Source organism: Oncorhynchus tshawytscha, unplaced genomic scaffold, assembly GCF_018296145.1.
Source record: "Oncorhynchus tshawytscha isolate Ot180627B unplaced genomic scaffold, Otsh_v2.0 Un_contig_120_pilon_pilon, whole genome shotgun sequence".
Taxonomy (NCBI): domain Eukaryota; kingdom Metazoa; phylum Chordata; class Actinopteri; order Salmoniformes; family Salmonidae; genus Oncorhynchus; species Oncorhynchus tshawytscha.
In genome coordinates, this window is record NW_024609310.1 from 66472 (window position 1) to 83023 (window position 16552).

Here is a 16552-nt window from a genome sequence, read left to right on the forward strand (position 1 = left end):
GGAGGACAGGCCTGTGGTAATGACTGGAGCAGAACTTTAACTGGGGAGGACAGGCCCGTGGTAATGACTGGAGCAGAACTTTAACTGGGGAGGACAGGCTCGTGGTAATGACTGGAGCAGAACTTTAACTGGGGAGGACAGGCTCGTGGTATTGACTGGAGCAGAACTTTAACTGGGGAGGACAGGCTCGTGGTATTGACTGGAGCAGAACTTTAACTGGGGAGGACAGGCTCATGGTATTGACTGGAGCAGAACTTTAATTGGGGAGGACAGGCTCGTGGTATTGACTGGAGCAGAACTTTAACTGGGGAGGACAGGCTCGTGGTATTGACTGGAGCGGAACTTTAACTGGGGAGGACAGGCTCGTGGTATTGACTGGAGCGGAATCCACGGAATGGTATCAAACACACCAAACACATGGTTTCCATGTGTTTGATGCCGTTCCATTCGCTCCGTTCCAGACATTATTATGAGCCGTCCTCCTCTCAGCAGCCTCCACTGGTAGGATTGTTGACATATTATTGACATTTGTATCTAAAAGCATAATTGATAAATAATTGAAAGAAGTCTGTATATTTAGGACATTTCAGCCTTACCCAGGCTCCTCCTCTTGAGACCATATTTCATCTGTAGGTGCTACAAAGTTCAACTTGGTGTCGAACGAAGCTTTTACCCCTCTGTAATATGAGTAGAGACCCTTTTTGTTATACTTTTGCATTGTTAAATTGTTCTGTGTGTTATTTTATTTTGTTGGTTGACAGCAAGTCTCTCTGACATGTATCCAATGGCAACGCCACCCAGTGGTGGAAAAAATGTAATCTAAAATGTAATCTAAGTAACTATTAACTATTAACCAGTTAAATGTAACTAAATGTAATGGAAAATGTAATCTAAGTAACTATTAACCAGTTAAATGAACTGCATTCCTTTGAACTTTACCCTGGTATGAGCAACTGAAAGCTCGACAGGAGCTGACAGAGGAATGCAGTTCACTGTTATTACACAATAGATAGGTAGGTTCTCATGGGTACTACACATCAATACACAGACCATTCCGTTTATCATGCATCTCTATCTCGCCACGGCATCAAGAAAAAGACAAATTTAATGTTGATCCGTGGCTGTGGGAACCGAAATGAGGTTGTTTGGACTGCTGATTGGTCAGTTGTTTGGGGTTTAGGGAAGTGGCCTTGGCTCCACTTTGGGCCCTCCCACCGATACCCAGGAAGTGGAGTCTGAAGGTCGTCCACTCCCCGAAGGTCATCTGGAGCAGCTGTTTGAGGTCGTCGGGATCACCGAAGACCAGGGCCTGGCCGGTGAGGTCATTGCTACGGACGATGTCTGCGTACTTCTTAGGGAGGTTTATCCTCGCCAGCTTTTGGGGAATTTGGAAAGATGCAGAACATAGAAAGAACATTTCAGTTTAACATGTTTGGGGAGGCAGGTAGCCTAGCGGTTGGAGCGTTGGACTAGTAACCAAAAGGTTGCTAGATCAAATCCCTGAGCTGACAAGGTAAAAATCTGTCATTCTGCCCCTGAACAAGGCAGTTAACCCACTGCTCATAGACAGTCATTGTAAATAAGAATTTGTTCTTAACAGACTTGCCTAGTTAAATAAAATAAAATAAACATCTTTATTGTATTTATCTGAGGTCTAAAGGTGGCTATGGACCCTGGTCTAATGGAGTGCACTATATAGGGAATAGGGTGCCATGTGGGACACAACCAACCCCCTACCGCTTTGCAGACGTCCTCAGAGGTCATGTTGATAACAGTCCTGATGTTGAGAGGAGCCAGGTTCCTCCCCCACCCAGAATTCTTCAGTCCGGTGGTCCCTCTGATCCGGGCCAGTTCCCTCCTGATAGAATGATCCAGGTTAACCGTGGTCAGCTTGAACCTCTCCGCGTCCCTCACCCTGAACTGGAAATGCACCTGGAGGATTGGAAGATGAAGATGAAGTGTTGGAGAGATGCACACACAAACACAGGTCGCTGGTTCAAATCTGTCCCGGAGGAGCGTAAACGGAACACACACCTTGAGGAACATCTCAAACATCTCTGGATCTCCGTCCTGCTCCAGCAGGTCTTCGATCTCCTCCCTCATCATGTGAAGCTCCATCCTCGAGTCGCTGAACACCTATTATAATGTATATAATAATGTATTAATAATATATAAAATAATAATGTAGAATTTAATTATAATAATATATGCCATTTAGCAGACCTCCCACAAAGCCTTGGACTCGTCGACGACTGTCGCCCCCGACGGCGTCATCGATCTCTGCTCTCTGCTGCTCGTCCTCCAGACACTGTAGGATCCAGCTGAGACGACAGGGCCAATGGTTGGCAAGAACGACCTGTAATGTGGTGAACATTACTGTTAATCCAGTCCATGTTTTCATTACACTACAAACTGTCACTTAGAATTCCATTCCATGTTTTACTCTAATGTCGTGATCATTACAGTTAGTCCAGTCCATGTTTTCATTACATTGCAGACTGACACTCAGAATTCCATTCCATGTTTTACTCTAATGTTGTGATCATTACAGAAGTCCAGTCCATACTTTCTATCCCCACAATGCTTTCAGTAAAGGCCAACAAACATATCAGACGCCCCAACCGATTTACGTTTTTCTAATCTTATCATTTGTATGACTCACTCACTCACTCACTCACACTCACTCACTCACTCACTCACTCACTCACCACTCACTCACTCACTCACCACTCACTCACCACTCACTCACTCACTCCTCCCTCACTTCACTCCCTCCCTCCCTCCCTCCCTCCCTCCCTCCCTCCCTCCCTCCCTCCCTCCCTCCCTCCCCCTCCCTCCCTCCCTCCCTCCCCCTCCCTCCCTCCCTCCCTCCCTCCCTCCCTCCCTCCCCCTCCCTCCCTCACTCACTCACTCACTCCTCACTCCCTCCTCCCTCCCTCCCTCCCTCCCTCCCCACAACATAAAGAGGGGTGTTACAGTACCCAGGCAGCGATGTTCTCTGGCGGAGGCAGCTCAGTCTTCAGAGCCTCCATGAGCACCACGGTGACCCTGATGGAGTTGATGACCCGTCTCATGGACATGGTGTCATCAGAGATGTAGTGGTGGAGGTTCCCTCTGTTACTGGACAGGATGCTCTCCAGCGCAGATTCTATCGCCTTGTCCGCCTCGTCCTCACTCAGCGCAAACGCCACGTGCGCCTCCTTGATGTGGTTGTTGTCTATCAAAGGAATACTGGCCTCCGTCAGAATACTTGACGTCTCCTTTGTTTGGGGGGTGCTCTCGATCCAGGAGAGGGATGACTTCGGGCTGCCCAGGTCCAGCTCGATCCCCTTTGACCCATGACTCTTGGCTTCTTCCGTGATCTCTGATTGGCCGCTAACGATATTGTAGAACACCTTGGGAGAGAGAATAGATTTTTTTTTACACATTTTGGAAGCATTCCAGATTATGAATGGCAGCAAACGCTGAGTTATTTGATACAATGTATCCATTTCATATAGAACACCTTGTGCTTGGAGGTGTGGCAGAGCGGCGGTATGGTGAAGGCCAGGGTCACGATGCGGTTCAGGAAGGCATAGGCTCTGTCTTCTTTACTGAAGCACCCATCTGCATAGTTCACCTGTTGGAGAGAAACAAACTGCATTATTGCCCTATTCACATTTTTCCACTGTAAATAATATTCATTATATTGATTCACCTTCTTCCACTGTAAATCATTTAAATAGTCAACATTTCTGTGCTGAGGCTTTTCTCAAGACCAGACCTCTATTTTTCCCTCTTGTATGCAGCTCTGGAAGATATACACTTATAGGACTGGAGTTGGGTACCACTGTTGGGGTACTGGAGGACTGGAGTTGGGTACCACTGTTGGGGTACTGGAGGACTGGAGTTGGGTACCACTGTTGGGGTACTGGAGGACTGGAGTTGGGTACCACTGTTGGGGTACTGGAGGACTGGAGTTGGGTACCACTGTTGGGGTACTGGAGGACTGGAGTTGGGAACCACTGTTGGGGTACTGGAGGACTGGAGTTGGGAACCACTGTTGGGGTACTGGAGGACTGGAGTTGGGAACCACTGTTGGGGTACTGGAGGACTGGAGTTGGGAACCACTGTTGGGGTCCTGGAGGACTGGAGTTGGGAACCACTGGAGGACTGGAGTTGGGAACCACTGTTGGGGTACTGGAGGACTGGAGTTGGGAACCACTGTTGGGGTACTGGAGGACTGGAGTTGGGAACCACTGGAGGACTGGAGTTGGGAACCACTGTTGGGGTACTGGAGGACTGGAGTTGGGAACCACTGGAGGACTGGAGTTGGGAACCACTGTTGGGAGGACTGGAGGACTGGAGTTGGGAACCACTGGAGGACTGGAGTTGGGTACCACTGTTGGGGTACTGGAGGACTGGAGTTGGGAACCACTGGAGGACTGGAGTTGGGAACCACTGTTGGGGTACTGGAGGACTGCAGTTGGGAACCACTGGAGGACTGGAGTTGGGAACCACTGTTGGGGTACTGGAGGACTGGAGTTGGGAACCACTGGAGGACTGGAGTTGGGAACCACTGTTGGGAGGACTGGAGGACTGGAGTTGGGAACCACTGGAGGACTGGAGTTGGGTACCACTGTTGGGGTACTGGAGGACTGGAGTTGGGAACCACTGTTGGGGTACTGGAGGACTGGAGTTGGGAACCACTGTTGGGGTACTGGAGGACTGGAGTTGGGAACCACTGTTGGGAGGACTGGAGTTGGGAACCACTGTTGGGAGGGAAGGACTGTTGGGAACCACTGGAGGACTGGAGTTGGGAACCAGGACTGGGAACCACTGTTGGGGTACTGGAGGACTGGAGTTGGGAACCACTGGAGGACTGGAGTTGGGAACCACTGTTGGGAGGACTGGAGGACTGGAGTTGGGAACCACTGGAGGACTGGAGTTGGGAACCACTGTTGGGGTACTGGAGGACTGGAGTTGGGAACCACTGTTGGGGGTACTGGAGGACTGGGAACCACTGTTGGGGTACTGGAGGACTGGAGTTGGGAACCACTGGGGGACTGGAGTTGGGAACCACTGTTGGGGTACTGGAGGACTGGAGTTGGGAACCACTGTTGGGAGGACTGGAGTTGGGAACCACTGTTGGGAGGACTGGAGGACTGGAGTTGGGAACCACTGGAGGACTGGAGTTGGGTCCCACTGTTGGGGTACTGGAGGACTGGAGTTGGGAACCACTGTTGGGGTACTGGAGGACTGGAGTTGGGAACCACTGTTGGGGTACTGGAGGACTGGAGTTGGGAACCACTGTTGGGGTACTGGAGGACTGGAGTTGGGTACCACTGTTGGGGTACTGGAGGACTGGAGTTGGGTACCACTGTTGGGAGGACTGGAGTTGGGAACCACTGTTGGGAGGACTGAAGGACTGGAGTTGGGAACCACTGGAGGACTGGAGTTGGGTCCCACTGTTGGGGTACTGGAGGACTGGAGTTGGGAACCACTGTTGGGGTACTGGAGGACTGGAGTTGGGAACCACTGTTGGGGTACTGGAGGACTGGAGTTGGGAACCACTGTTGGGGTACTGGAGGACTGGAGTTGGGTACCACTGTTGGGGTACTGGAGGACTGGGAACCACTGTTGGGAGGACTGGAGTTGGGAACCACTGTTGGGAGGACTGAAGGACTGGAGTTGGGAACCACTGGAGGACTGGAGTTGGGTCCCACTGTTGGGGTACTGGAGGACTGGAGTTGGGAACCACTGGAGGACTGGAGTTGGGAACCACTGCTATAAGGGATATACTTTACTGTGTGTGACTTATTCTTATCATGAGGGTCCCAACAGTTACCCAGATTGTATTATTATTATTATTATGATTATTATGATTATTATTATTACTACTACTGTATATACATATTTCTGTTTAGTACTGAACTCAACCCTGGAATTTAAAAAGCGTCTTCCACAGGGCTTAATTCTGTGACCACTGTTGTTGATTAAAACTGTAGAAATCCGTCTGCATATTTCAAGACATGGCATATGGGGTGTAGGGAGATACCCAACGGGCTGGACCATTCTCTTCTCATCACTCATCTTGAAAAAAACGACTCAAAAGAACGTGGAAATCAAATGATCCACCATCATTAACACAATGAAAACATCTAATGATTTAATATTGAAATAGCATGGGTGACGAGAAAACAAATTGGCACAATTTAAGGCCAAGTGGCAAACAATGATGCAGGCACTAGGGATGGGGGTGTGTTGAGGGATGGGGGTGTGTTGAGGGATGGGGTGTGTTGAGGGATGGGGGTGTGGTCAGAGATGGGGGTGTGGTCAGGGATGGGGGTGTGGTCGGGATGGGGGTGTGGTCAGGGATGGGGGTGTGGTCCGGGATGGGGGTGTGTTGAGGGATGGGGTGTGGTCAGGGATGGAGGTGTGGTCCGGGATGGGGGTGTGGTCAGGTATGCGTCTGGGGGTGTGGTCCGGGATCCAGGTGTGGTCTGGGATGGGGGTGTGAGCCTGCGGGTCTGACCATTGTTCAGGCGTCTGACTGTAAGTTGTTGTTCGTATGTATAGAAATCAATCTGATGACTCTTAGTCTACCTGTTGAACCGGGACCTCAGGGTTGACTGATCATACAATATGTACCTGTTGAACCAGGACCTCCGGGTTGACTGATAACACAATATGTACCTGTTGAACCAGGACCTCCGGGTTGACTGATGTAACAATATGTACCTGTTGCACCAGGACCTCAGGGTTGACTGATAACACAATATGTACCTGTTGAACCAGGACCTCAGGGTTGACTGATAACACAATATGTACCTGTTGAACCAGGACCTCAGGGTTGACTGATAACACAATAACACCAATATGTACCTGTACCTGAACCAGGACCTCAGGGTTGACTGATAACACAATATGTACCTGTTGAACCAGGACCTCAGGGTTGACTGCCAGCAGAGAGATAAAGGGGACTCCTCATCAGAGAGCAGTATACTGATAGCATCCAGGACACCAACGATCTTCTTAGGAGCACATCGGTCCAGGTTAGTGATCTCCAGAACCACGCGGATCCTCCTCTGCTCAAATACCTCCATGAACAGGATGAACCTGGACAACAGCCACATCTCCTTCCTCACCTGGGAGAGGAAGGGAGAGAGAGAGAAAGAGAGAGAGACAAACAGAGACAGAGAAACAGAGAGAGAGAGGTGAGAGAGAGTAAAAGAGAAAGAAAGATAAAAAGTTGGAGAAAGCAGGTTAGGGAGCTGATTCATTGGTCAAAAGTTGGTGAATTGATCTAAAATAGTGCATTCTGTAGGGAATAGGGTGCAATTATATCCTCCCTCACCTCGTTCATGAACCCCAGTTGGCCGCTGACCCTCTCGTTGTCCAGTGCCTTACGGACGTTCAGGTCCTGGTTGAAGATCAGGTTCTTTCCCATCTGGAAGATGAATCTCATAGCTGCTGCTGCAGGAAGCCCGAAGACAGCGAACGCCAGGCCCTCCAACACCCCGGCCCCTCTTTGGGCTTCACTCGGACCTTCTTCTCCTCCTGTTCCGTTTCCGGATCCCAGTCCGTCCAGTTCAGGTGCGTCTGGAACCTCCGGGAAGCCATACTTCCCCTATAGGTGCAGGAACACAAGGTCAGGACAACGTCCTACTCTGTGTTCACTGACTTGTTCGCTGAAATTCACAATGAATGTGTTATTTTTTCCATCTTAATGCTGATTGGTGAAATTTTTCATGCTGCCAAAGATTCCCTCACTCGTCGTCATATTGTATCACCTTGCTTCACTGGTCCCTTTGTTTACAATTCTTCCTCGTTTACGCTAAACATATTATGGGATACTAGAACATAAATGGACTTGTTACTATGGTTCTATCCCAGGTTGGAACCCCGTTCCCTACATAGTGTCCTACTTTTACTCCAAGGTAGTGCACATTGAAGGCAAAAGAGTGTCATTTGGGAAGCAGCCTCTAACAACCTTCTGATCCTCACCAGAAAGACGAGGACTATGAGAGCAGCCAGCAGCACGGCCAGGACCAGGGACCAGAGGGGGAAACAGCAGAACTTCTTAGATCTCCACTCTGACGATGTGTTTTCAATCACCTTCTTCTTCACCTCATCCTCCTCGTTGTGCTGCGCCACGCGGTACAGGCCCAGCTGAAGAACAACAAGAAGACTTATCTTGATGTTTCCAGTCAGAACTGGGTTTGGAACTAACAAAGCTCTCACCTCTTATTGGATTTAACCATTATTTATACAGGAAGTCCTGTTGAGGTCAAAGGACCTATTTTATGAGGGAGACCGCTAACCTCTAGGTTACCTACCGGAAGTCAACCTCTAGGTCACCTACCTGAAGTATACTTCTAACCTCTAGGTCACCTACCTGAAGTCAACCTCTAGCCTCTAGGTTACCTACCTGAAGTCAACCTCTAGGTTACCTACCTGAAGTCAACCACTAACCACTGGGTTACCTACCTGAAGTAAACCTATAACCTCTAGGTCACCTACCTGAAGTGAACCTCTAACCTCTAGGTCATCTACCTGAAGTCAATCTCTAACCTCTAGGTCACCGACCTGAAGTTAACCTCTAACCTCTAGGTCACCTACCTGAAGTTAACCTCTAACCTCTAGGTCACCTACCTGAAGTCAACCTCTAGGTCACCTACCTGAAGTGAACCTCTAACCTCTAGGTCATCTACCTGAAGTCAATCTCTAACCTCTAGGTCACCTACCTGAAGTTAACCTCTAACCTCTAGGTTATCTACCTGAAGTCAACCTCTAGGTCACCTACCTGAAGTGAACCTCTAACCTCTAGGCTACCTACCTGAAGTTAACCTCTAACCTGTAGGTTACCTACCTGAAGTTAACCTCTAACCTCTAGACTACCTACCTGAAGTTAACCTCTAACCTCTAGACTACCTACCTGAAGTTAACCTCTAACCTCTAGGTTACCTACCTGAAGTTAACCTCTAACCTCTAGGCTACCTACCTGAAGTTAACCTCTAACCTCTAGACTACCTACCTGAAGTTAACCTCTAACCTCTAGACTACCTACCTGAAGTTAACCTCTAACCTCTAGGTTACTTACCTGAAGTTAACCTCTAACCTCTAGGTTACCTACCTGAAGTTAACCTCTAACCTCTAGACTACCTACCTGCAGTTAACCTCTAACCTCTAGGTTACTTACCTGAAGTTAACCTCTAACCTCTAGACTACCTACCTGAAGTTAACCTCTAACCTCTAGGCTACCTACCTGAAGTTAACCTCTAACCTCTAGGCTACCTACCTGAAGTTAACTTCTAACCTCTAGGGTAACCCACCTGAAGTTTCCCGAAGCTCTCCTGCAGTGCCAGGCACAGTCTCATCACCAGCCCCGCCCAGAGGAGGTCACTCCCGGCGAAGTGCCATGCGGAGAACCGAACATAGATGAACCGGACATTCTTCCGCCGCTGGTTCTCCTCGGTCCAGACGGGTCGGTAGAACAGCAGCCTGCAGATCAGAGTTAGGAGACCAGTGATGGAGGCTTTGACGGAACGAGGCTTGGATCTGCCCTGGTAACTCTGCTCCCTCCTCTCTGCCTCCTGCTCCATGTGGACTAGTCAAGGAGCGAGCGAGCGAGCAAGAGAGAGAGAGAGAGAGAGAGAGAGAAAGAGAACAGTGAGATAAGGATATATTAATTCTAGCTGTGGGCGTTAGGGCTACTTTCTAACGCTGAGCATCCTGCGTAGATGAATATCGTCAACACTCTATATGACAGGATCATGTTGTATCTATCCTCTATATGACAGGATCATGTTGTATCTATCCTCTATATGACAGGATCATGTTGTATCTATCCTCTATGAGACAGGATCATGAGGTGTCTACCTACCCTCTATAAGACAGGATCATGTTGTATCTACCCTCTATGAGACAGGATCATGTTGTATCTATCCTCTATATGACAGGATCATGTTGTATCTACCCTCTATAAGACAGGATCATGTTGTATCTACCCTCTATAAGACAGGATCATGTTGTATCTACCCTCTATGAGACAGGATCATGTTGTATCTACCCTCTATATGACAGGATCATGTGGTGTCTACCTACCCTCTATATGACAGGATCATGTTGTATCTATCCTCTATATGACAGGATCATGTGGTGTCTACCTACCCTCTATAAGACAGGATCATGTGGTGTCTACCTACCCTCTATAAGACAGGATCATGTGGTGTCTACCTACCCTCTATAAGACAGGATCATGTGGTGTCAACCTACCCTCTATAAGACAGGATCATGTGGTGTCTACCTACCCTCTATAAGACGGGATCATGTGGTGTCTACCTACCCTCTATAAGACAGGATCATGTGGTGTCTACCTACCCTCTATAAGACAGGATCATGTGGTGTCTACCTACCCTCTATAAGACAGGATCATGTGGTGTCTACCTACCCTCTATAAGACAGGATCATGTGGTGTCTACCTACCCTCTATATATCTGAGGATCATGTTGATGCGGTTCTGACATGATGAGTAGAGGCCCACTGTAGCAGGAGAGGACACTTTAATCAGAGTCTTGGACAGAGCGTACGCATAGATGTGATCCGACGGCAAATCTATAGAATCAAAAGAGATAAATGTAACACAGGAAGTTCCTTCCAGGCACTTTGATAGGTTCGGTTAAGTAGTTAAAATGTAGTGGGAAACTACAAATAAAACATCTACAAGATAAAAATAAAGGGACCAAAATACCGGCTGTGTTTCTGTATTTTGAAAGTTATACAGTGGGGCAAAAAAGTATTTAGTCAGCCACCAATTGTGCAAGTTCTCCCACTTAAAAAGATGAGAGAGGCCTGTAATTTTCATCATAGGTACACTTCAACTATGACAGACAAAATGAGAAAAAAAATCCAGAAAAAAATGTGTAGGATTTTTAATGAATTTATTTGCAAATTATGGTGGAAAATAAGTATTTGGTCACCTACAAACAAGCAAGATTTCTGGCTCTCACGGACCTGTAACTTCTTCTTTAAGAGGCTCCTCTGTCCTCCACTTGTTACCTGTATTAATGGCACCTGTTTGAACTTGTTATCAATATAAAAGACACCTGTCCACAACCTCAAACAGTCACACTCCAAACTCCACTATGGCCAAGACCAAAGAGCTGTCAAAGGACACCAGAAACAAAATTGTAGACCTGCACCAGGCTGGGAAGCCTGAATCTGCAATAGGTAAGCAGCTTGGTTTGAAGAAATCAACTGTGGGAGCAATTAATAGGAAATGGAAGACATACAAGACCACTGATAATCTCCCTCGATCTGGGGCTCCACGCAAGATCTCACCCCGTGGGGTCAAAATGATCACAAGAACGGTGAGCAAAAATCCCAGAACCACACGGGGGACCTAGTGAATGACCTGCAGAGAGCTGGGACCAAAGTAACAAAGCCTACCATCAGTAACACACTACGCCGCCAGGGACTCAAATCCTGCAGTGCCAGACGTGTCCCCCTGCTTAAGCCAGTACATGTCCAGGCCCGTCTGAAGTTTGCTAGAGAACATTTGGATGATCCAGATGAAGATTGGGAGAATGTCATATGGTCAGATGAAACCAAAATATAACTTTTTGGTAAAAACTCAACTCGTCGTGTTTAGAGGACACAGAATGCTGAGTTGCATCCAAAGAACACCATACCTACTGTGAAGCATGGGGGTGGAAACATCATGCTTTGGGGCTGTTTTTCTGCAAAGTGACCAGGACTACTGATCCGTGTAAAGGAAAGAATGAATGGGGCCATGTTTAGTGAGATTTCGAGTGAAAACCTCCTTCCAACAGCAAGGGCATTGACGATGAAACGTGGCTGGGTCTTTCAGCATGACAATGATCCCAAACACACCGCCCGGGCAATGAAGGAGTGGCTTCGTAAGAAGCATTTCAAGGTCCTGGAGTGGCCTAGCCAGTCTCCAGATCTCAACCCCATAGAAAATCTTTGGAAGAAGTTGAAAGTCTGTGTTGCCCAGCAACAGCCCCAAAACATCACTGCTCTAGAGGAGATCTGCATGGAGGAATGGGCCAAAATACCAGCAACAGTGTGTGAAAACCTTGTGACGACTTACAGAAAACGTTTGACCTCTGTCATTGCCAACAAAGGGTATATAACTAAGTATTGAGATAAACTTTTGTTATTGACCAAATACTTATTTTCCACCATAATTTGCAAATAAATTCATTAAAAATCCTACATGTGATTTTCTGGATTTTTTTCTTCTCATTTTGTCTGTCATAGTCGAAGTGTACCTATGATGCAAATTACAGGCCTCTCTCAACTTTTTAAGTGGGAGAACTTGCACAATTGGTGGCTGACTAAATACTTTTTTGCCCCACTGTTAATTTGAAAATTCAATATCTGACCTGCAAAACATTTTGGGGACTATATCAACAATGGACTAATGAAATATATACCAAAAGATATTTCTTTAATGATTGACAGTGTTTTCTGAATGATGGGAGTGACCTCCACTGTAAATATGTATTTTTAAAGCATGTGACCACATGAATTTCCTCCAATGGGATAATAAAAGTTATCAAATTTCCTAATTAATACCAGTTGCACACAACTTCCTCTTTTAAAACCTACAGTATGACTGCATCTGAAATGGCTCCTATTCCTATGTAGTGCACTACTTTTGACCAGAACCCTATGGGGGAATAGGGCCCTGGTCCAAAGTAGTGCACTACATAGGGAATAGGGCCCTGGTCCAAAGTAGTGCACTACATAGGGAATAGGGCCCTGGTCCAAAGTAGTGCACTACATAGGGAATAGGGCCCTGGTCCAAAGAGGTGCACTACATAGGGAATAGGGCCCTGGTCCAAAGTAGTGCACTACATAGGGAATAGGGCCCTGGTCCAAAGTAGTGCACTACATAGGGAATAGGGCCCTGGTCCAAAGTAGTGCACTACATAGGGAATAGGGCTCTGGTCCAAAGTAGTGCACTACATAGGGAATAGGGTGCCATTTGGGACATTTGTCCTGTGTTTGTGTATTCCAGCTGCTACAGAACAGGCCCAGTATATCATTATGCAAACACTCAGATGCTGTTCTGTTCTATTCTGTTCACACAGTCATAATTGGGCTAGGGTAACTCAGAGAGGAGCTGAGAGTGAGGGACCCTAGAAACTAACAATTTGGAGGAGGAAATGGAATCTGGAATCTCAATGATCTCTCTCAAGAGAGAGCTCACCTTTTGTTATCATTGTATTGGTTGTTGCCAACGGCACCCAGAGAATAATGGTAATGTATGGCTGTTTGTGATCTGTGAATGACAAGAATAACACTCACAAATCCTCAGGTGAAAGAGAGGGAGGGAGAGAGAGAGAGAGAGAGAGAGAGAGAGAGAGGATGGAGGTGAATGAGAGGGGGAGGGAAAAGGAGAGGGAGAAGAGAGAGAAGGGACAGAGAGAAGGGACAGAGTGGAGAGAGAGAGGTGGAGGTGAATGAGAGAGACAGAGAGAAAGAGAGGGGAGAGAGAGAGGGTGGAGGTGAATGAGAAGGGGGAGGGAAAAAGAGAGGAGAGAGAGAGAGAGAGAGAGGGTTGGGGAATTGAATACTAATATAACAGCAGGGTTATATAGAAAGTGCAGCAGTAGATAATATAGAAATAAAATGACTTGGTGACAAAATACACCTCAATGTATACAGTGTCTGTCATTCTGGTGCTATTTAGACTTACTATACATCCAGTGAGTTCCTATACATCCAGTGAGTTACTGAGTTCCTATACATCCAGTGAGTTACTGAGTTACTATACATCCAGTGAGTTCCTATACATCCAGTGAGTTCCTATACATCCAGTGAGTTACTGAGTTACTATACATCCAGTGAGTTCCTATACATCCAGTGAGTTCCTATACATCCAGTGAGTTCCTATACATCCAGTGAGTTACTGAGTTACTATACATCCAGTGAGTTCCTATACATCCAGTGAGTTACTGAGTTACTATACATCCAGTGAGTTACTGAGTTACTATACATCCAGCGAGTTACTGAGTTACTATACATCCAGTGAGTTACTATACTATCCAGTGAGTTACTATACATCCAGTGAGTTCCTATACATCCAGTGAGTTACTATACATCCAGTGAATTACTGAGTTACTATACATCCAGTGAGTTTCTATACATCCAGTGAGTTACTGAGTTACTATACCTCCAGTGAGTTACTATACATCCAGTGAGTTCCTATACATCCAGTGAGTTCCTATACATCCAGTGAGTTACTGAGTTACTATACATCCAGTGAGTTACTGAGTTACTATACATCCAGTGAGTTCCTATACATCCAGTGAGTTCCTATACATCCAGTGAGTTCCTATACATCCAGTGAGTTACTGAGTTACTATACATCCAGTGAGTTCCTATACATCCAGTGAGTTACTGAGTTACTACACATCCAGCGAGTTACTGAGTTACTATACATCCAGTGAGTTACTATACATCCAGTGAGTTACTGAGTTACTATACATCCAGTGAGTTACTGAGTTACTATACATCCAGCGAGTTACTGAGTTACTATACATCCAGTGAGTTACTATACCTCCAGTGAGTTACTATACATCCAGTGAGTTCCTATACATCCAGTGAGTTCCTATACATCCAGTGAGTTACTGAGTTACTATACATCCAGTGAGTTCCTATACATCCAGTGAGTTCCTATACATCCAGTGAGTTCCTATACATCCAGTGAGTTACTGAGTTACTATACATCCAGTGAGTTACTGAGTTACTATACATCCAGTGAGTTACTGAGTTACTATACATCCAGCGAGTTACTGAGTTACTATACATCCAGTGAGTTACTATACCTCCAGTGAGTTACTATACATCCAGTGAGTTCCTATACATCCAGTGAGTTACTATACATCCAGTGAATTACTGAGTTACTATACATCCAGTGAGTTTCTATACATCCAGTGAGTTACTGAGTTACTATACCTCCAGTGAGTTACTATACATCCAGTGAGTTCCTATACATCCAGTGAGTTACTGAGTTACTATACATCCAGTGAGTTCCTATACATCCAGTGAGTTACTGAGTTACTATACATCCAGTGAGTTACTGAGTTACTATACATCCAGTGAGTTCCTATACATCCAGTGAGTTCCTATACATCCAGTGAGTTCCTATACATCCAGTGAGTTACTGAGTTACTATACATCCAGTGAGTTCCTATACATCCAGTGAGTTACTGAGTTACTATACATCCAGTGAGTTACTGAGTTACTATACATCCAGTGAGTTACTGAGTTACTATACATCCAGCGAGTTACTGAGTTACTATACATCCAGTGAGTTACTATACCTCCAGTGAGTTACTATACATCCAGTGAGTTACTGAGTTACTATACATCCAGTGAATTACTGAGTTACTATACATCCAGTGAGTTTCTATACATCCAGTGAGTTACTGAGTTACTATACATCCAGTGAGTTACTATACATCCACTGAGTTACTATACATCCAGTGAATTACTGAGTTACTATACATCCAGTGAGTTACTGAGTTACTATACATCCAGTGAGGAGTTACTATACATCCACTGAGTTACTATACATCCAGTGAATTACTGAGTTACTATACATCCAGTGAGTTACTGAGTTACTATACATCCAGGGAGTTACTATACATCCAGTGAGTTACTGAGTTCCTATACATCCAGTGAGTTACTGAGTTACTATCCATCCAATAGGCTATGTGTAGTGTACATGCAGTTAGTAGGACTTGCCAGGATAAAGTGGGTGTATCCAGGATAAGATGGGTGTGTCCAGGATAAGGTGGGTGTGTCCAGGATAAGGTGGGTGTGTTCTTTATAAGATAGCATAGTGCTTACTGACCATGAGCAACCACTTGGAATTCAGCTATCTGAGGTACACTACAATGCCCTGTATCCAATCAAAACCCATCAGATGAAACAGAGGTCTTACCTTTCAGTTGGAAGTCTCAGAACCCACTCCTCCTCCTAACACGGATCAGGAACAGGATCAATAGATGTTGTCTTGTTGTGACTAAGAGAGGGATCCACAGAGAGAATGCTGCTACCCACCTCTACAATGGCTAAGGTGTGGTGAACTTTACACCCCTAGCCCAGGGCCTGCCTGGCTAACTTCCTGCCCGCTGTACAGCTTTACAATGCAGATATCAGCTAAAAGCTAATTATTCACTAGATCATTTCTCCTTCTGTCTATAGGGCTCTCTCTCTCTCTATTTGGTCTGTCTGTAGGGTTCTCTCTTTATTTCGGTCTGTCTGTTGGGCTCTCTCTCTCCCTCTCTATTCGGTCTGTCTGTAGGGCTCTATTTGGTCTGTCTGTACTCGGTCTGTCTCTCTCCCTCTCTCTCTCTATTTCTATTTGGTCTGTCCCTCTCTCTCTCTATCTCGGTCTGTCTGTAGGGACTCTCTCTGTCTCTCTCTCTCTATTCGGTCTGTCTGTAGGGCTCTCTCTCTCTATTTGGTCTGTCTGTAGGGCTCTCTCTCTATTTGGTCTGTCTGTAGGGTTCTCTCTCTATCTCTGTCTGTC

At 46.3% G+C, this 16552-nt stretch overlaps 1 protein-coding gene across 1 annotated transcript; it reads right to left on the reverse strand.

Annotated features, from left to right (window-relative positions):
• Positions 1-437: 437 nt before the first annotated feature.
• Positions 438-16278, reverse strand: LOC121844570 (NTPase KAP family P-loop domain-containing protein 1-like). The gene is given in 14 exon segments (XM_042314839.1): positions 438-1375; positions 1738-1932; positions 2035-2136; positions 2270-2356; positions 2982-3395; positions 3506-3619; positions 6913-6965; positions 6968-7127; positions 7337-7609; positions 7987-8151; positions 9315-9589; positions 10468-10596; positions 13220-13291; positions 15962-16278. Coding segments are annotated over 13 exon segments (2268 nt in total). The 5' UTR covers positions 13233-13291; positions 15962-16278; the 3' UTR covers positions 438-1087.
• Between the last annotated feature and the right edge of the window lie 274 nt (positions 16279-16552).